Source organism: Bicyclus anynana, chromosome 6 (assembly GCF_947172395.1).
Source record: "Bicyclus anynana chromosome 6, ilBicAnyn1.1, whole genome shotgun sequence".
NCBI lineage: Eukaryota > Metazoa > Arthropoda > Insecta > Lepidoptera > Nymphalidae > Bicyclus > Bicyclus anynana.
The window spans coordinates 12962772-12984678 of record NC_069088.1 but is presented as its reverse complement, the minus strand read 5'-3'; the positions used below and the strand labels follow the sequence as shown (position 1 = coordinate 12984678).

The following is a 21907-nucleotide window of genomic DNA, read 5'->3' as shown; positions in this document are numbered from 1 at the left end:
AAAATTTTACATTAAACAAATACACACACTAGAGGTACACAAATAGTCAATACATATAACAAATAAAGAAAACACATCCTTTATCACGCATCACACAAAAAGGACATTTCCTTTGTTCTAGCAAACAGCTTTTTGCAATACAAATCGGATAGGAATTTTTCACGCTTGGAAAATATATCCACATCAACAAGTCTAATTTTGCTCTTGTACCTACATAATTTTTACAATAAGATTTCTTTTATTTAAGGATTGAAACTTTACAGGATCCCAAAATAAAATGCAAATGTGTAGTGCTATTTTTTCACACTAGCTTTACCCCTTACCCAGAGGTTTCACTTGCGTTTCATTCATCATCATCATTATCAACCGAGTAATAATAATTTATCCGCAGTGTTAAATAGACTTCATAGAAGGCACTCAGGACTCAATCCTAGGGTTTCATGCACATTCTCGTTCTGATTCTGAGCACATAATCCCCTGTATCAAAATTAATTGGGGGGCCCAAATAAAGGGTAACAAATTCTCACAAAAAAAATGCTCGCTTAAAATAAATATGACAGTAACTTAACCTATTACATAAGATATTTGTAACTTTTGGGTGCACGTTTAACCCAGGGAAAAAACGGTTTTTTTTTTACTTTGTCATTTCTGTAGTGAAATTCTACAGTTTTTTTTATGATTAAGTGTTTATGATGAAGTGAAGTGATTACACTTTACTAATTTTTGCTTTCGCACGTAGGGACCCCGTTAGTCTGGGGACCCCAAATTATTGATACGGCTGACACGGCGGTAGCTACGCCCCTGTAAATTAACCACTGTATTAACGAGTCAGTTGTCGCGGCAACATCGAGATAAAAAGAAGCCTTTCCGGACTATGATCTATCTCTGAGACAAATTAAATCCGTTTAAGTAAGTTGATATAAATGGTCGAAGTAATTTTACTTAGTTTAATATAATTTCCACATCTCTTCACTATTTTCCAAATAGAAGTAAGAAGCGATAGTGGCAAAGTTCTACCCGCATTGAAAGTTATAAGTTTTATAGAATCCTCGATTCTTTGAGGTAGAGAATCACTTTAATCTCACTTAACTCGTCGGTAGACACTCGACAGGTACTTAAGCTTTACATCAAGGGCGTTAAGCACGCTAAGGGTGTAATTATTAAAACGAGTAAGCTCAGAAATGAAAACTGCGTTTACCTGTTAAGGCTAAATATAAGTTGTGTATTTTTAAAATTCTATTAAGCATTAGATTAGCTGCCTCTTTGCTACAGTGGTTAGCCTTTGTGGCTGCGGAACACGAGGTTCTAGGTTCTAGACCTGGAGCTAGGTGTGAAATACAGAGTTAAAAAAAAATATTTTCGTAAGAAATTTTAAGTAAATCTGCTTGCATTTTGAGTAGTGGAAAGTTGTTTTATGGCCAAGACTAGCGGACGCCTGCGTTTTCATCCACGTGGAATTCAGCTTTTCACAAATTCCGAGGAAACTTTCGCGGACTTTCAAGACCAATTCTGTCATACATGATTTCTAAATATAGTAGCGTAAGCTAAAAAATGGAAAAAAAATCCCCGATTTTGTAACATTCTCTCATTCATTGGTTTTCCTCTCCTATTGGTTTAACGTGATAATATATAGCCTATAACCTTCCTCGATAAATGGACTATCTAACACTGAAAAAATTTTTCAAATCGGACCAGGAGGCCTATTCTGTAACGACGTTCTGTATAACTCGCAAATGCGAGCTTTGAATCTATCTTTCTCTTTCTATTGTAGACAGAGAAAGATAGAGGTGAATTCGAAAATCGCACTTGCGAGATATACAAGACATCGTTACTGAATAGTTCCTGAGATTAGTGTGTTCAAGCAAAGAAACAAACAAACTCTTCAGCTTTATAATATTAGTATACATTTCAGCAGTGACTAGATATCTTATAAATCCCATTACATCGAGAAGAGGCGCCCCGATTGTCGGCCCTTCAAACCTACTATTATAATCCTCCGCTTAGTCATTCTCATCTCATGAATAAACAACTTGAGCAGATTCTCGCTAAAACAGATGGTAAATACTCGCCCGACATGTTTGCCCTCTTAACGAAGTGCCTTCCGAGTTTGTTCACTGACATGTTTATTTTTAGCATGATTAGAAAATTACAGACTAACCTGATAATGAAACGTTTATTATTAAACACCGGCGCCAGTTGAGAATGTTTTGAAAAACACTATTCAATTTGAAACTTGGGTCTCTAGCGGAGTGTTGCCAAGAAGCCAAAAGTTTGGAAAATGGGGATATCATTTCTCATGTTATGCCTATAAAAATATAAAAAAATATCCGTACCGCATACCGTAGTGGCTTCGAGAGGTAGCATATTTTAAGGATCCCTCGAGTTTTATACTCGAGGGATCCTTAAAATCTGCTATCATATTTTTTTATATTTTTATCGGCATAACATGAGAAATGATATTCCCATTTTCCAGACTTTTGGCTTTGGATCCTTAAAATCTGCTACCTCCCGAAGCCACTACGGTCCAAACTTCAAAATTGGCTACCATACTTACTTGTGGTAGGAGCATGAGCTGACAAACTTTCAGCTTTTATAGAATGACGAAGGTCTAGGCTCACGGGCTCTCCGTCAATAGATTAAAAATTTAAGGATGCAATTTGTAAGTTGTATATTAAAGTATTTCTCACGAAATAAACACTCATTTTACCAACACCACGTTCTCGTACTAATCTTCTACATAAAAAAGAAGTCAGCTTTAGGAAAGGTCTTTAAAAACACAAGCGAAATCCGGCGAAAGCAAAGGAAAAACAAAACGTACTGGCAACGACGGTCGTGTCAGCTGCAGAGCGCGCCCTGTCTCGCATCAGAGCCGCGTACATGTACAGTAGGAACACCATACTGCCGATGTACAGGTACAGGTAGAAACCCTGACAAACAAACAACATAATTATCACACTAATACCACAGATTAATCATTTATATACAAAACACAATGGTGTCATAGCCGCTCCAAATACAAAATTCAAAAACGAATACATTCTCGAGTCAGTACGACACGAACCGCACGAACCGTCGCATCAGTAGTTTTCTATAATGTTCTTTCTATAACTTAGCTAGCAGACGGTTTCCCCCGCGTGTTTCCTTTGATTGACTTTGTTCGCCTCAGTTTCGACGAGTCGCATCTAGGTACCTATGTTATAACTAGCTGACCCGGTAGAGCTTCGCTTTGACTTATGTGCACTTCTTCCCTATTCCCACCCTACATTACCCTACTCCTACCCCACCCCTACCCTACCCCTACCCTACCCTTAGTGGGTACCCGTAAGAGCTTGAAAAATTCTAAAAAAAGTTTCAATTTAACAGCAAAATCCCCTTTAACAAAATGATCCGCCATTTATTGAATTCATTTGTTACAAACAAAGCCATTTGGTTTGGATAGGTGAGCCCATTCTTGAGTTATAAAATTACAACGAAAAAAAGCATTGACTTTTTTATATATAGATAAGTATACAATAATTGCACAAATATTATATAAAGGCGAATACTTAAGAGTGTGGCTGTTGTTATTTTTGCCAATGCCAAAACTGCCTAACCGATTTAGTTGAAATTTAGATATACCTATCTTGCATATCAAAGCACTGGATTAACACATGCTACATTTTCTCACGAGAAATCCATGATCCCCTTGGCTTTTGTGAAAAACAATATTTGACGCGAACCACATACTTCATTATAGGAAGGCTGATAACCCATAGAAAATATCAAATAATTGCATTTTATACTTGGACGGTCGAGGGTAGAACTTGAAACCTACCTTCCAAAGATAAGTCTGTCTTTCTATCCGTTATTAAATTGTGTAAAAAAAAATCAATAGTATCCCCAACATTTATAAAAACAGGTCCGCTAGTATAGATATACATAAACAATAATAACTTTATGGAAATAGAACCTATATTAAAAGGCAATAAAGAAACAAACCTCATAAAAAGACGGTGGAATGTATGTTGAAATGACTTCGGCCATAGGAAACGCGACGCCCATCACTACAAGCAACTTTCCGTACAACGCGGAGAGAGTCGTCGCAAGTGCATCGCCACTGTCAACAGAAAAGCATTTGTAACATTAGAACACATCGATGACTCGTTCTCCAATTATTTCGAATCATATCAAAGGGTTAAGGTCGTAGCTTATTAGAGCCACCCGGGACCGCTTCGTCGCTAGGCGTTCACTTGTCGTCGATAGGCGGATCGCGGGTGGACGCCGCGTGGTCAACTTTCCGAGTAGTCTATCAGCGTTTGGCCCTAGGTGTGCACGTGCATCAGCGAGCTATCATCGAGTGGTCCACTCGCAGTCCGCTCGTAGACACCTCGCGAGCGAGGTGATCCGGTGATGGTACGGAGTTAATGTAGTGAGCGCATGCCCATACAAATCCCTACAAAGAATACTAACCACTCGAGTCGAGGCGGTCAGCGGTCATCGGGTAACATACGAGTACCTACATACAAAAAAAAACATAGACTCGAATTGGGAACCTCCTCCTTTTATAGAAGTCGGCCAAAAATAGATAATACCCTGGATTAACACATAGGCTACTCTTTGTCACGAAAAAAATCTATGGTTTTCCGAGATTTGAATGTTTGTTACTATTTCACGCCGCGACTATTGAACCGAATTAGCTAAAATTTAGAATGGAGATAGATTATAACATATTTTTTAACGTAAGGATGGCGATTTCATGGATACATTCTCGCCACGGAGAGGCAAGAAGGATACGTCGGACTTCAACCCCACGATGTTCCGACTCGCCGCCTGATGACTGAGCCACGGGAACATTGCGTAAACTACCGCAACCCAGCCAGCGGCACTCGTAATCAAGCTCTGCTGTTGTGAGATCGCTTCGGGAAGACTACAAAACGTCAACAACTCGAGGATTTATGTCCAGCGGGCGATAGATTTTCCGTATCTATCACCCGAAGGTCCTCGTCAACGAAGCAAATGGCGGTCGTAAGCAAGCCGCCTTCGTTCGGCTCTTCTACGGCGGATAGGACGACACTCCAAGTTAATCTCTTATAACCTTTCTGCCGTCTCCTTCTGTGATATAACAATCTCACAGAAGGAGGCTACAGCTTCCCCGGGATTTGATATTATTCGTCATGACTTTTATGACGCCTAACAGAGATAAATCTTGACCGATTGCAGCCACGAGTGCCTCGCGTGGCTCTAGATAGATTATAACCTGGATTAACACATACGCTACTTTTTATTTTTCGCATGTAACCGTGATTTTATACTATTCGATATGGCACAACGGCGTCGAAACTGAGGCTAATAAAGTTGCCCAATTATCTTAATTCATTTAGTTTAGTCGAATAGAAACAAAACATCGAAAGCTATTTGAGATTTTTACTTACTAAATTTTGCCTACCTAGGAATACCATAGGATTATATATCTACCATACCATATAATACCTAGGAAGTGTAAAAACTATAATTACGTAATGGAAGTAAATACAAAATTGTGCATATGTGTGCCGAGTGGAGTCTGAGTTTGGAATATTTTTTGTGGTGATTTTATAGGCACGTAACGTATCTATTACCTAATATAAAATCATTGATATTAATTTATATTTAAGATATTAATTTATATTTATTTTAATTCAAAACGTAAAGATAATAAAGGTTTATAATACATAAGCGTATGTACAGATAAGAGTCGTAATCCTCGAAAATTATCACCAGATAAGTAAACTGCCAACAGATGGCGCTTTGTCATCCTGTATCACGCTTCAGAAGTTCCTAACGAATACCTATGTATGTACCCATGAATATCATCAACGGTATATTCGTAAATAATGATTTAATGAATTTTTGAATCGGATACTCTGTTTCTTAGTATCTGACATTAGCACTTAGCAGTCTTAACTCGTATAGACAATTATCAAGTTACAAACTGAAATTTGGAAATGTTAAAAACACAAAGCGCTCATTTACAGCGTGAAGAAAAAAAACATTTTAGGTATGGTTCTATGGTTAGTGTTTTTACTTTTTATTTTAAATGTCAAAACACATCAAGGTCAGTGAGGTCACGCGGAGGGGGGTTTTAAAAGAATATTTGGCATATTTTTTCCCGTTCCCCTCCAACTAGTCGGGAAAGACTGCTAGGAGCGGGTACAAAAATAGACCAACGGGGCAGGGATCGAACCAACACCCCTCGGTGATAAGTCCAGCCGCACTTACTGTTGAGCTATTACGGCTTTTTATTACATTAAAGTACAATTAATTTTTTTCAGCAATTAATTAGGTAGGCGTTTTGTTGAAAATACTCGTAGATAGGCTCGAGTAAAATTATGCCTAACTAGGTGATGCCGCGCGGTTTCACCCGCGTGGTATCCATTTTCGTAGGAATACGGGGATAATATAGCCTATAGGTTTCCTCGATAAATAATCACACTGAAAGAATCATTCAAATCGGACCAGTAGTTCCTGAGATTAGTCCGTTAAAGCAAGCAAACAAACTCTTCAGCTTTTCAGTAAAGATGGAAAAAAATAGCAATGATAAATTAGTCCAAGTGGGTTTGTTTGCACTATAACTGTTAATGTTTTCAAAAAGGACTTTTTGTGTTAATAAATAAAACTGCCAACAGATGGCGCTTTGTCATCCTGTATCACGCTTCAGAAGTTCCTAACGAATACCTATGTATGTACCCATGAATATCATCAACGGTATATAGGTAAATAATAGTGTAAAGAATTTTTGAATCGGATACTCTGTTTCTTAGTATCTGACATTTAGCACTTAGCAGTCTATAACAATTATCAAGTTAATAATTTACAATTGAAATGCTTGTAATGTAAGTTGTAAATGTAATCAAATATTACGGCAGGATGACGAAGAGAAGAATGAACTATGAAGATTGTCAAAGCGCTCATTTCATTTACAGCGTGAAGAGAAAAAACATTTTAGGTATGGTCTATGGTTAGCGTTTTTATTTTAAATGTCAAACTCAAAACGTCAAAGTGTCAAGGTCACGCGGAGGTGGGTTTTAAATTAATATTTGGCATATTTTTTCCCGTTCCCCTCCAACTGGTCGGGAAAGACTGTGTTACGAGTGGGTACGACAATAGACCAACGGGGCGGGGATCGAACCAACACCCCTCGGTGATAAGTCCAGCCGCACTTACTGTTGAGCTATTACGGCTTTTTATTACATTAAAGTACAATTAATTTTTTTCAGCAATTAATTAGGTAGGCGTTTTGTTGAAAATACTCGTAGATAGGCTCGAGTAAAATTATGCCTAACTAGGTGATGCCGCGCGGTTTCACCCGCGTTGTATCCATTTTCGTAGAAATATGGGGATAATATAGGTATAGGTTTCCTCGATAAATAATCACACTGAAAGAATCATTCAAATCGGACCAGTAGTTCCTGAGATTAGCACGTTAAAGCAAGCAAACAAACTCTTCAGCTTTTCAGTAAAGATGGAAAAAAATAGCAATGATAAATTAGTCCAAGTGGGTTTGTTTGCACTATAACTGTTAATGTTTTCAAAAAGGACTTTTTGTGTTAATAAATAAAACTGCCAACAGATGGCGCTTTGTCATCCTGTATCACGCTTCAGAAGTTCCTAACGAATACCTATGTATGTACCCATGAATATCATCAACGGTATATTCGTAAATAATGATGTAAAGAATTTTTGAATCGGATACTTTGTTTCTTAGTATCTGACATTTAGCACTTAGCAGTCTATAACAATTATCAAGTTAAAAATTTACAAACTTGTAAATGTAATGTAATCAATAGAGGTGAGTCGTACTCGCTAAAACGCGTACGGAGTATTACGAGTACGAGTACGCCGAGAGACGCGCTCCAAAGACTAGCTCCACGAGTATTTAGAAGTACGAGCCATTAGGACCTATAGAATAGATACGTACTCCTAAATACTCAGTGGCCAGCGATTTTACATCATATTATCTGATAGTAAGCGTACATTAATTTCAACCGAGTTCTACACAGTCATTTGGACTAGTGGTATGTACACTAGGTACGATAAACTAAGAGTCCTGAGTCCGATCCCGGGTAACAGAAAATCACTTTTGTTTTTTTATTTTGTTTTTCTCAATTGGTGTCTTCAACTATTTTTGGTTTTTGTAATCCACAAAAAAAAAAATTTGCAAAAAAAAATATTTCAGTCATTAATTTCAAAATTTCAATTTAATTTTATTATTTAGTTATTTCTTTTAATATTACCTCATGATACTGTCGGGTTACATTAACTTGTTACTTTAGCGGATAAATATTCATACTAAAACAATAAATGATCACACTATGTTTTTAAAATAAGGATTAAAATCAGGGACTCACTCACGCATGCTTCAGTACGATGTTTGGAGTATTAAGAGGTATACTGCTTTAAAAATTCGGTCTTATGTTTGATAAGGTAAAGACAATTTTTCATCGGCAATGGGACGTCACTCACACATTCTTAAACGAACGCGTCCGGGAACGCGTCTCGCGATTTTTTGACTGTTGGAGTATGAAGTGTTTATTGCGTTGAAAAACCGGTCTTATGTCTAGACAACAAAGTTTATTTTCTTTCGGCATTGATAGAAGTCTCTCACTCACACATTACTAATCGAACGCGTCTCTGAACACGTCCCGCATTGGTTGGACCGTTAGAGTATTTGCGAGTATTGGACTCGCACTCTGTTGACGTCTTGCGCTCCTCGGTACTCGGTACTTCTAAATACGCTTAATACGTGTTTATGTCCCTGCTCCGTACTCGTACGCCATACGTCTTCCAACAAACCTAGTGTTAAGACCTGCTCCAGTATATACGCCTCACCTCTAGTAATCAAATATTACGGCAGGATGACGAAGAGAAGAATGATGAACTATGAAGATTGTCAAAGCGCCTATTTCATTTACAGCGTGAAGAGAAAAAACATTTTAGGTATGGTCTATGGTTAGCGTTTTTATTTTAAATGTCAAACTCAAAACGTCAAAGTGTCAAGGTCACGCGGAGGTGGGTTTTAAATTAATATTTGGCATATTTTTTCCCGTTCCCCTCCAACTGGTCGGGAAAGACTGTGTTACGAGTGGGTACGACAATAGACCAACGGGGCGGGGATCGAACCAACACCCCTCGGTGATAAGTCCAGCCGCACTTACTGTTGAGCTATTACGGCTTTTTATTACATTAAAGTACAATTAATTTTTTTCAGCAATTAATTAGGTAGGCGTTTTGTTGAAAATACTCGTAGATAGGCTCGAGTAAAATTATGCCTAACTAGGTGATGCCGCGCGGTTTCACCCGCGTTGTATCCATTTTCGTAGAAATATGGGGATAATATAGGTATAGGTTTCCTCGATAAATAATCACACTGAAAGAATCATTCAAATCGGACCAGTAGTTCCTGAGATTAGCACGTTAAAGCAAGCAAACAAACTCTTCAGCTTTTCAGTAAAGATGGAAAAAAATAGCAATGATAAATTAGTCCAAGTGGGTTTGTTTGCACTATAACTGTTAATGTTTTCAAAAAGGACTTTTTGTGTTAATAAATAAAACTGCCAACAGATGGCGCTTTGTCATCCTGTATCACGCTTCAGAAGTTCCTAACGAATACCTATGTATGTACCCATGAATATCATCAACGGTATATTCGTAAATAATGATGTAAAGAATTTTTGAATCGGATACTTTGTTTCTTAGTATCTGACATTTAGCACTTAGCAGTCTATAACAATTATCAAGTTAAAAATTTACAAACTTGTAAATGTAATGTAATCAATAGAGGTGAGTCGTACTCGCTAAAACGCGTACGGAGTATTACGAGTACGAGTACGCCGAGAGACGCGCTCCAAAGACTAGCTCCACGAGTATTTAGAAGTACGAGCCATTAGGACCTATAGAATAGATACGTACTCCTAAATACTCAGTGGCCAGCGATTTTACATCATATTATCTGATAGTAAGCGTACATTAATTTCAACCGAGTTCTACACAGTCATTTGGACTAGTGGTATGTACACTAGGTACGATAAACTAAGAGTCCTGAGTCCGATCCCGGGTAACAGAAAATCACTTTTGTTTTTTTATTTTGTTTTTCTCAATTGGTGTCTTCAACTATTTTTGGTTTTTGTAATCCACAAAAAAAAAAATTTGCAAAAAAAAATATTTCAGTCATTAATTTCAAAATTTCAATTTAATTTTATTATTTAGTTATTTCTTTTAATATTACCTCATGATACTGTCGGGTTACATTAACTTGTTACTTTAGCGGATAAATATTCATACTAAAACAATAAATGATCACACTATGTTTTTAAAATAAGGATTAAAATCAGGGACTCACTCACGCATGCTTCAGTACGATGTTTGGAGTATTAAGAGGTATACTGCTTTAAAAATTCGGTCTTATGTTTGATAAGGTAAAGACAATTTTTCATCGGCAATGGGACGTCACTCACACATTCTTAAACGAACGCGTCCGGGAACGCGTCTCGCGATTTTTTGACTGTTGGAGTATGAAGTGTTTATTGCGTTGAAAAACCGGTCTTATGTCTAGACAACAAAGTTTATTTTCTTTCGGCATTGATAGAAGTCTCTCACTCACACATTACTAATCGAACGCGTCTCTGAACACGTCCCGCATTGGTTGGACCGTTAGAGTATTTGCGAGTATTGGACTCGCACTCTGTTGACGTCTTGCGCTCCTCGGTACTCGGTACTTCTAAATACGCTTAATACGTGTTTATGTCCCTGCTCCGTACTCGTACGCCATACGTCTTCCAACAAACCTAGTGTTAAGACCTGCTCCAGTATATACGCCTCACCTCTAGTAATCAAATATTACGGCAGGATGACGAAGAGAAGAATGATGAACTATGAAGATTGTCAAAGCGCCTATTTCATTTACAGCGTGAAGAGAAAAAACATTTTAGGTATGGTCTATGGTTAGCGTTTTTATTTTAAATGTCAAACTCAAAACGTCAAAGTGTCAAGGTCACGCGGAGGTGGGTTTTAAATTAATATTTGGCATATTTTTTCCCGTTCCCCTCCAACTGGTCGGGAAAGACTGTGTTACGAGTGGGTACGACAATAGACCAACGGGGCGGGGATCGAACCAACACCCCTCGGTGATAAGTCCAGCCGCACTTACTGTTGAGCTATTACGGCTTTTTATTACATTAAAGTACAATTTATTTTTTTCAGCAATTAATTAGGTAGGCGTTTTGTTGAAAATACTCGTAGATAGGCTCGAGTACAATTGTGCCTAACTAGGTGATGCCGCGCGGTTTCACCCGCGTTGTATCCATTTTCGTAGAAATATCGGGATAATATAGGTATAGGTTTCCTCGATAAATAATCACACTAAAAGAATCATTGAAATCGGACCAGTAGTTCCTGAGATTAGCACGTTAAAGCGAGCAATCTAACTCTTCAGCTTTTTAGTAGAGATGGAAAAAAATAGCAATGATAAATTAGTCCAAGTGGGTTTGTTTGCACTATAACTGTTAATGTTTTCAAAAAGGACTTTTTGTGTTAATAAATAAAACTGCCAACAGATGGCGCTTTGTCATCCTGTATCACGCTTCAGAAGTTCCTAACGAATACCTATGTATGTACCCATGAATATCATCAACGGTATATTCGTAAATAATGATGTAAAGAATTTTTGAATCGGATACTCTGTTTCTTAGTATCTGACATTTAGCACTTAGCAGTCTATAACAATTATCAAGTTAATAATTTACAATTGAAATGCTTGTAATGTAAGTTGTAAATGTAATCAAATATTACGGCAGGATGACGAAGAGAAGAATGAACTATGAAGATTGTCAAAGCGCTCATTTACAGCGTGAAGAGAAAAAACATTTTAGGTATGGTCTATGGTTAGCGTTTTTATTTTAAATGTCAAACTCAAAACACATCAAGGTCACGCGGAGGTGGGTTTTAAATGAATATTTGGCATATTTTTTCCCGTTCCCCTTCAACTAGTCGGGAAAGACTGTGTTACGAGTGGGTACGACAATAGACCAACGGGGCGGGGATCGAACCAACACCCCTCGGTGATGAGTCAAGCCGCACTTACTGTTGAGCTATTACGGTTTTTATTACATTAAAGTACAAAAAATTTTTTTCAGCAATTCATTAGGTAGGCGTTTTCTTGAAAATACTCTTAAATAGGCTCGAGTAAAATTATGCCTAACTAGCTGATGCCGCGCGGTTTCACCCGCGTGGTATCCATTTCCGTAGGAATACGGGGATAATATAGCCTATAGCCTATAGGTTTCCTCGATAAATAATCACACTGAAAGAATCATTCAAATCGGACCAGTAGTTCCTGAGATTAGCACGTTAAAGCAAGCAAACAAACTCTTCAGCTTTTTAGTAGAGATGGAAAAAAATAGCAATGATAAATTAGTCCAAGTGGGTTTGTTTGCACTATAACTGTTAATATTTTCAAAAAGGACTTTTTGTGTTAATAAGTAAAACTGCCAACAGATGGCGCTTTGTCATCCTGTATCACGCTTCAGAAGTTCCTAACGAATACCTATGTATGTACCCATGAATATCATCAACGGTATATAGGTAAATAATAGTGTAAAGAATTTTTGAATCGGATACTCTGTTTCTTAGTATCTGACATTTAGCACTTAGCAGTCTATAACAATTATCAAGTTAATAATTTACAATTGAAATGCTTGTAATGTAAGTTGTAAATGTAATCAAATATTACGGCAGGATGACGAAGAGAAGAATGAACTATGAAGATTGTCAAAGCGCTCATTTCATTTACAGCGTGAAGAGAAAAAACATTTTAGGTATGGTAGACCATACCTAAAATGTTTTAAAAACGCTAACCATAGATGGTTAGCGTTTTTATTTTAAATGTCAAACTCAAAACACATCAAGGTCACGCGGAGGTGGGTTTTAAATGAATATTTGGCATATTTTTTCCCGTTCCCCTCCAACTGGTCGGGAAAGACTGTGTTACGAGTGGGTACGACAATAGACCAACGGGGCGGGGATCGAACCAACACCCCTCGGTGATAAGTCCAGCCGCACTTACTGTTGAGCTATTACGGCTTTTTATTACATTAAAGTACAATTAATTTTTTTCAGCAATTAATTAGGAAGGCGTTTTCTTGAAAATACTCGTAGATAGGTTCGAGTAAAATTATGCCTAACTAGGTGATGCCGCGCGGTTTCACCCGCGTTGTATCCATTTTCGTAGGAATACGGTGATAATATAGCTTATAGCCTATAGCCTTCCTCGATAAATAATCACACAGAAAGAATCATTCAAATCGGACCAGTAGTTCCTGAGATTAGTCCGTTAAAGCAAGCAAACAAACTCTTTAGCTTTTCAGTAAAGATGGAAAAAAAATAGCAATGATAAATTAGTCCAAGTGGGTTTATTTGCACTATAACTGTTAATGTTTTGAAAAAGGACTTTTTGTGTTAATAAGTAAAACTGCCAACAGATGGCGCTTTGTCATCCTGTATCACGCTTCAGAAGTTCCTAACGAATACCTATGTATGTACCCATGAATATCATCAACGGTATATTCGTAAATAATGATGTAAAGAATTTTTGAATCGGATACTCTGTTTCTTAGTATCTGACATTAGCACTTAGCAGTCTTAACTCTTATAGACAATTATCAAGTTAAAATTTACAGCGTGAAGAAAAAAAACATTTTAGGTATGGTCTATGGTTAGCGTTTTTATTTTAAATGTCAAACTCAAAACACATCAAGGTCACGCGGAGTTTAAATGAGTGGGTTTTAAATGAATATTTGGCATATTTTTCCCGTTCCCCTCCAACTGGTCGGGAAAGACTGTGTTACGAGTGGGTACGACAATAGACCAACGGGGCGGGAATCGAACCAACACCCCTCGGTGATGAGTCAAGCCGCACTTACTGTTGAGCTATTACGGTTTTATTACATTTAAGTACATTAAAGTACAATTGATTTTTTTCAGCAATTCATTAGGTAGGCGTTTTCTTGAAAATACTCTTAAATAGGCTCGAGTAAAATTATGCCTAACTAGCTGATGGCGCGCGGTTTCACCCGCATGGTACCCATTTCCGTAGGAATACGGTGATAATATAGCTTATAGCCTATAGCCTTCCTCGATAAATAATCACACAGAAAGAATCATTCAAATCGGACCAGTAGTTCCTGAGATTAGTCCGTTAAAGCAAGCAAACAAACTCTTTAGCTTTTCAGTAAAGATGGAAAAAAATAGCAATGATAAATTAGTCCAAGTGGGTTTATTTGCACTATAACTGTTAATGTTTTGAAAAAGGACTTTTTGTGTTAATTTATGATGTAATAATAAATTATGGAAAAAGAAAATCTAAAACTAAACAATAATAAGAACAGAGTTCCGTTTCTGTGAATACGTAACATTTACTGCTTTCATGAAAAACTTGGGGTGTAAAAAATGTAGGGAACAATATGTTGTTCAGCGCTCATCGGTATAGTGCGGATATGAAATATTAAGAGTCAGAACGATGCCCCATGGGGCGGCGGGCGTGACGAAAGGGTTGATGTTAAGGACTTATTTGGTCAATGTTCTATGTCATGTGATATTTTATTCTCTTCTGTGTGCCTAGTGGGAGTTTTCAATATTTTTTTTTTACTCTTTACAAGTTAGCCCTTGACTACAATCTCACCTGATGTTAAGTGATGATGGAAGATGGAAGCGGGCTAACTTGTTAGGAGGAGGATGAAAATCCACATCCCTTTCGGTTTCTACACGGCATCGTACCGGAACGCTAAATCGCTTGGCGGTACGTCTTTGCCGGTAAGGTGGTAACTAGCCACGGCCGAAGCCTCCCACCAGCCAGACCTGGCCAGAAAATCTTAGTCTGCCCAGCCGGGGGTCGGAGGCCGTCAAATATATTTTCATACTGTCACTATCGCGTTATTACGTGAATTTATATGGAATTGAAACAGTTATGCAGTAGTGTCACTAGATGGCGCTGTTTCAATTCCTTAGAAATTCGCGATCGTCACAGTAACAAAACTGCCACTAGGCCCTCTGGATATACCTACTGGTGAAGTAGATCTAATAAAATAAGATTCTCGTACATTAGACGTAAACGTTGTATTATTAAGCAAGCTAGCAAACTTTTATGTAGCTTCACCCATCCTTTGTCTGTGTGAAGTTAAAGAATATTGTGAAGTTATAGACAGATTGGACCCAGTCATGACATTAAGCCTGTTGCTTTACTCAGTCTAGTTTATGGATTACAAATAAATATTATATACAAAGTGTCCCATAAATATCACGACATACTCTACATACTCAAAAATTGTCAGGATAACTTAATTAACAAATCAAATCAGACTTTAACCAAAATCAATCAGAGTTTACAACAGACATAGATTCCCCCTGCCTAACTCAAAGTAATCCATAAAGAATTACACAACAAGAGATGTGGACGGATCAAACGCCACGGGCATACTGAACTGAAGCCGACCGTGCGATGAGCGCCTTATCGCAAGTCTCTATGAAGCAAGGTGCGCCATCTAGAGATAGCGCGAGCCAACACGAGAGAGTCGAGTGACGTCATATCCCTCTCAGACTACTTATTTCCTACTTTATTGCACGCTGCATATTGCGCTCGAGTATCTGTCGGTGACACTGGTCTCCATAACTTGTTGTGAAACACTCCAATTTAGTCTTTAACTACCTTGGTATTAAGATTTCTAAGCTTTTGTTATTTTTTTTTTAATTTAAGGGTATTTGCCATATCTTTTTAAATACTACCATTCCCCTCCAAATAGTTACCTAGTTAGTTTTGGAAAAAAAAATACGTTTAACCGATTTATAGTTTAAAATCGAATGTGTCAAAAAAACTAACTTTAACTTAAACATATACATTTAAGAAAGCATACCAACCAAATCTTAGGCGAAATAGTTTTAAAAATTGAAAGTCCCATGTATTGATACATACAAGTATACCTTTATAATAATTCAGCCTTAGGTAGTAAGTTGACTTAATATAAAATTAACTATGCAAACTAGCTCGCCAAAGTCTCCTCTAAAACACAAAGCATGGTACCATAACCTATCAAGGACGACGTACCAAGAGGCACTAAATAAAACGCGACCAGAAACTATAGACCCCTTCCTATTATCTCACACAATCTCCTTGTAAAAGTATTATTCAAAAACATTTCAAACTTGGGGTATCTTTTTGGCTGGTTTCTGGAAACCCTTAACGCTCCCTCTGGGAACGGGGCCCCTCTCGTATGCCTCGTTGTCATGGCAACGGTGTGTTATTGGCTCCCCACAGCTATTGTAACATCCAAAGATCTATATAGCTACGCAGTTGGAAGGTATGTCCGAGATGACGAAGTCCCAGTTTTACGCACGTCCTATTTTTGACCTGAGATAAATATACGGGCCTGAAAATTGTTTGCAAATCCTCTTTAAGAGTGTACGTTGTATTGTTATCTCCTCGAGAGACTTTTATTGACAAGGAACTCAGGAAAGCCTTTTTTAACAAAAGAGGAATTCGAACTTTTCCCAAGCACTTACCAACCACTCGTAAAAGAACAAAGATCGTCATACTATTCTTGTATTTCGGCAAAATAACGAATTCAATGCAAATAAAGCCGGGTATTTCGGTATTCAAATGTTTGAGGAGAACTATAAATTTTCCGCGCACTCGGAATAAAATCAGACGAACGGGTTAAGTAAACAGTTAGTATGAGATGTTTATTGTTAAAGAGTTTACCTGTTAATCAGGTGTTTTATTTTATTAAAACTCTTTCCTTTTAAAATATTATTAAGGACAGCGTTAAGTTTTTGACGACCACCGTGGGGTAGTGGTATACCCGGTGGATTTGCAAGACGGAGGTCCTGGGTTCGATCCCCGGCTGGGTTGATTGAAGCTTTCTTTATTGGTCCAGGTCTGGCAGGCTTCGGCTGTGGCTAGTTAGCGTCTTCTGGCAAAGACGTGCCGCCTAGCGAATTAACATTGCGATACGATGTCATGTAGAAACCGAAAATGGTCTGGACTTTCATCCTCACAACAAGTTAGCCCATTTTTATCTTTCAAATGACAGAGACAAAATTTGTGAATAAGCTATCAAATACTTATGAAGGTGGTGAAACCAGCAAAGTATTCAAATCTTTTCGAGGTTTAGCAAAAAATATATCCAATCTCTTAGTTGTAAAATGTCATTAACATCGCGTGCAAAACACCTGCCACGAATTTTTTCATGTAGTTATAGCCTAAGATCCGACCTTAGAAATATCTACCCTCATCTGTTATTTGTTAGTAATAAGAAATAAATAATAGATAATACAATGATACATTGCATACAAAGCCACAGTGACACATTGCAAACAGGTTTCCTAACTAAATCAAAGTCAGACACATTTTACATACAAAATCTAAGAAACCATCAACTAGATCAAAGGCAAATTAATACAGTTAAATTAAGCATAAAATAAGCTTTTATTTGACATATTTACTCAACTGTTATATCTGGAAACCCCACATATTAGTGGTAAAAGCAGGCAACCTTTACGTTTTCAATTCTGTTGGGTATATTATTTTAACTAGACTACGAAATTTTATTAAGCTACTAGGGAACAAGATTAAATATAAAAAATAACTGAAAATCAATCATTTAAATCCAATCAATTTAAATCAATTATCCGGCCCCAACTTAACTTTGTTATGTGTGAATATTTTCTATCATTTATTTCTTACCCCGAACAAATAACAGATAATAAATAAATAAATATACTTAAACAATACACATCACTATCTAGCCCCAAAGTAAGCATACAGAGCAGCGTGTGTTATGGGTACTAAGATAGTTGATATTATAATATTCATATACATTTATATACTACATATAAATACTTACATAATGTATAAATACACACAGACACTGGAAAAAACCCATGTTCATCACACGAATATTTTCCAGTTGTGGGAATCGAACCCACGGCCGTGGATGCAGAAAGCAGGGTCACTACCCACTGCGCCACGCGGCCGCCAAATATGAGCAGATGAGAGTATATATTTCTTATGCCGGATCTTGTACTAGTACAACTTATATAGAGGACAACACAGCAATGTATACCATGTTAACTATATGTATAGACAGACATTGAAATGTTCTCCGCCAATTATCCCCATAAACCTTTGAGCCGTGTGCCCTTTGCGATATGACAGAGCTTTAATTGGATTAGAATATATTACGTCGAAATCAACAGAACTAGCGCTTGAGAACGTTTACCGTCTTGTTAAGATATTATATTACTTACTATAGCATATATACTATAAGATACAATATCAACAAAGTAGATATAATATTAAAGAGCCGTGATAGCCTAGTGAAGCAAGCAAGGCAAGCCTTTTGAGAAATTAATTATCACGTGTCTCAAACGGTGAAGGAAAAACATCGTGAGGAAACCTGTCCACTTGGATTTTTTTTAATTCTCTACGAGTGTTAAGTCTGCTAATCCGCAACCGCATGCCAGCGTGGCGTACAAACCCCTCTCACTGCATGCGAAGCAGTGAGTGAGTTATTCTGCAGTTATGTGTTGTGCTAACAAATAAATCTGAATTTTATTCTAATCGTAACCTATTTTCGGAGTAAAAGTTATGAGTCATAATATTTATCTAAGGAAGAAAATTGAAGTGACGTCATACTTTTCTGACTATATCAATGACGTCATCATAAAAATAAAGTATGACGGACTCTTAAAGTTCTTTCTCCAACTCGAATATAACTTTACTCAGTTGCAGTATTGATTATTTGTTTTATACACACACTAACACTTCCAATCTCTGCTAAAGTTCTTACTCCAATTTTAATGGAGTTTCTTCCCACTTCCAGTATATTTTTAGCATACAGTATTTACAGATATACTTACTGACTCGTTTTTCGGCTTTTCAGTTTTTACTCAACAAGTCTCACTAGCACTCATTTACAAATTGCTCAACTCATTTTCTAAAGAATTTCTCCATTGCTCTATTTGGGACAAAGTTTTAATCAGTCCCAGTAATTATGCGTCTCATATAAACAGAGGATTCCCATTAAGCCTTACATTACGGGCGTGGAACTCGCGCTTTATAAGGATAGCTATTACATTTTTGCGTTGGCAGAGTTTTATTGTTACAGGAATAGGCTCATCTTTAAAGTAGGTACATAGAATTAGCCTGAGAGCACGAGAAGCCAGAGATACTCATATTTCTTTTTACGAAGGCTGAAAGTCCCATGCGACGTCCTACCCTAGATAAATACAATAGTCAATTAAGGACTTTGGAAGATTTGGTTTCAAGAGTCCGGACCCTCAGTCATACAAGTATAGACCAATTTTTTTTTAATATTTTCCTGGGCATAATATGAGAACTTAAGCCCCCGTTTGATAGTTACTTAGAAGATTTTTTAAAGAGAATTTTAAGGGAAAGGTTTCTTTCTCCGACTGAAGACACGAATCTGCGTCCCGATATCCCGTAAAAATATGAAAAAATTACATTGTACAGTTCGATAATTGAGATTATGGATCTTTAAAACTGCCACTTTCCAAACTTTCATTCATTCAATAATTCATTCATTTATCCATCCATTCATTCATTCATTGAAACTTTCAGCCTAAAATGAGATAGGTCTGGCTATTACAATATGCTCTCGGTCTATACTCTATAACTAATTTTCACGCACTCGCGTACATTGTCGTAGTTGTGATACGCTTTCAGCAATGTAACGTCACGAGGAAATGCAATTTCCCTTGCCTGTGAAAATTCAAATACCTACTGCTATATTTCGCTACGTGTCGATAATGCATTTTCGCCCATGGGTAATTGAATTTCACTAGAATGAAAAATGATATTGTTAGAGATATAAATTTGAGTAAACAAAATTATGTAGGTAACTACATTGGAGTATTTTGGGTATTTTTTGTTTATCCGGTAAAGGAGTATGCCGATCCCGATTTATAGATATATAGATTTTAGGTACTTATTATATTTTTATAAGCTGTAAATTGTGATTTTCTCAAAAAATATTGATCCGATTTGAATTTCGGGTTTCAATTCCTTGAAAAGTAATACTTTTAAAAATTCGATTCGTCGTTGCTTTTTAACCGTTAATGTGTTAACTATACCTATATTTTTATTTAAAATTATACAGTCGCATAATTAATATAACTAAACTTATCCACACGAAAAACAAATTATATCAGCCTGTCCAAGCGGACGACTAAGCGGGTTGCGGTGCGCGGGGATTCCGCGCCGGCCCGTCGTGCCAGCGACCGACGCGCGGACACTTCGAAATTGACTCGCACGGACTGTGTGCGCATACATTATACATATTGTTGTTTGGTCTTTTATAAAATTAAAATAAAATTCACGAAGAGAACCAGTATTTATTTATATTATATTTACACCCATTAACACATCACTAAGCCATTATATTATTTTTTTCAATTTCCGTTCGAATGGAAATCTATGATATTATTATCATACTTTTCTACTCTGACGGAAAATTAAGACTTAACAGTAATCCTACGTATGCAATAAATAAGGATAGATAACCTAGAATCTCTAAATAGCTAGGTATTATTACTAAATTCACTATCCCCTTTTAAGTAACTTATACGAAAAAAAGATACTATTATATTTTTTGTATACTTTATTGTTCTCCTTTTTTTCATTTTCTAAAAATATCTAATATTACCATAGGCATGATTTTTTTCTTAAATTTCGTTACGTAAGATTTGATTACACATATCTTCAAAATTTCTGACGACTAACTATGGCTGTCACAGTCAACAACCACATAAATAAAAGAACATGCAATAAAAATGATAAGGCAAATTGTAAAAGGCTTGCCCAATTCCGGCGAGATGATACGAGTATTTATTGCTAATACCAAAGCAGCATTACCAAAATTACATGTGACTGGGAGACTCGGATCATATAAATGTAGGAAAGATGTTATGGTGAGGTACGTTCAAACGAGTCGGTTTATGAGGGTAGGTAGCGTTTGATAGAGCGGTTATATTTCATTTATATAGCACACATTTTATAGTTGCAAGCGTAGCACCAAATTATGCAGATTGAACAAAGTGCTTCTCTTGCTTGTAGCTCTATAAAATATACATACCTACTTTCAAGACTGAGTTCTTACTTTCATTTTACATCCTTTTGCCGTCTTTTGAGTTCAAAAGGCGGTAAACTTCATTTATTTATTTATACACTTCATTTTCACACCACGAAACAAGGAAACAAACAAGAAAGAAGTAGGATACAAAAGGGCGGCCTTATTGCTTCATATTGATCTCTTCTAGGCAATCTTGTAAGTTTGGGAAGATAAATATTAGTAAAAGTTGTGAAACTTATCAAAAAATTCTCAGAAATCATTAGATACGGCTAGACGAGGGCTAGACATTCAGTCCACAATGAACTCTATCGAGTAGATAGTCTTTTCTTTTGGTTCACATTAGGTAAATCGTTCTGCATCCGAAATGGTCTATCTGTCAGTTAGCACTGATCCTTGGATTGACTAGACGGGAACGGTTGTACGGGAATTTCAAAACAAACACTGCAGATTTTTTTTTTAATTGTCATTATTTCTAGTCTGTTTAAAGGTTCATTAAATACGGCTAGACAAGGGCTAGACATTCAGTCTACAATGAACTCTATCGAGTAGATAATCTGTTGGTTCACATTAGGTAAATCGTTCTGCGTCCAAACCCATTTTAGTAAACGACAAATGCATGGTATATGTCAGTCAGCGCTGATCTTTGGATTTACTGGACGGAAACGGATAAACGGAAATTATAAAGCAAAGTTTGACTCGAGATCAGATTGGAAGAGAGAAAAAATCAGAATTCCTCGCAAACGGAGACGCAG

At 37.0% G+C, this 21907-nt stretch overlaps 1 protein-coding gene across 4 annotated transcripts in view; it reads right to left on the bottom strand.

The window, feature by feature from the left end:
* Nucleotides 1-21907, bottom strand: part of LOC112054137 (proton channel OtopLc-like) — a 107419-nt gene that overhangs the window by 19283 nt on the left and 66229 nt on the right. For all 4 annotated transcript variants that reach the window (XM_052882002.1, XM_052882003.1, XM_052882001.1 and 1 more), the window contains 2 exons: nucleotides 3979-4096; nucleotides 2819-2927 (listed from right to left, as the gene is read on the bottom strand). In XM_052882002.1, coding sequence (XP_052737962.1) covers nucleotides 2819-2927; nucleotides 3979-4096 — 227 coding nt within the window. The remainder of the gene's footprint in view (nucleotides 1-2818; nucleotides 2928-3978; nucleotides 4097-21907) is intronic.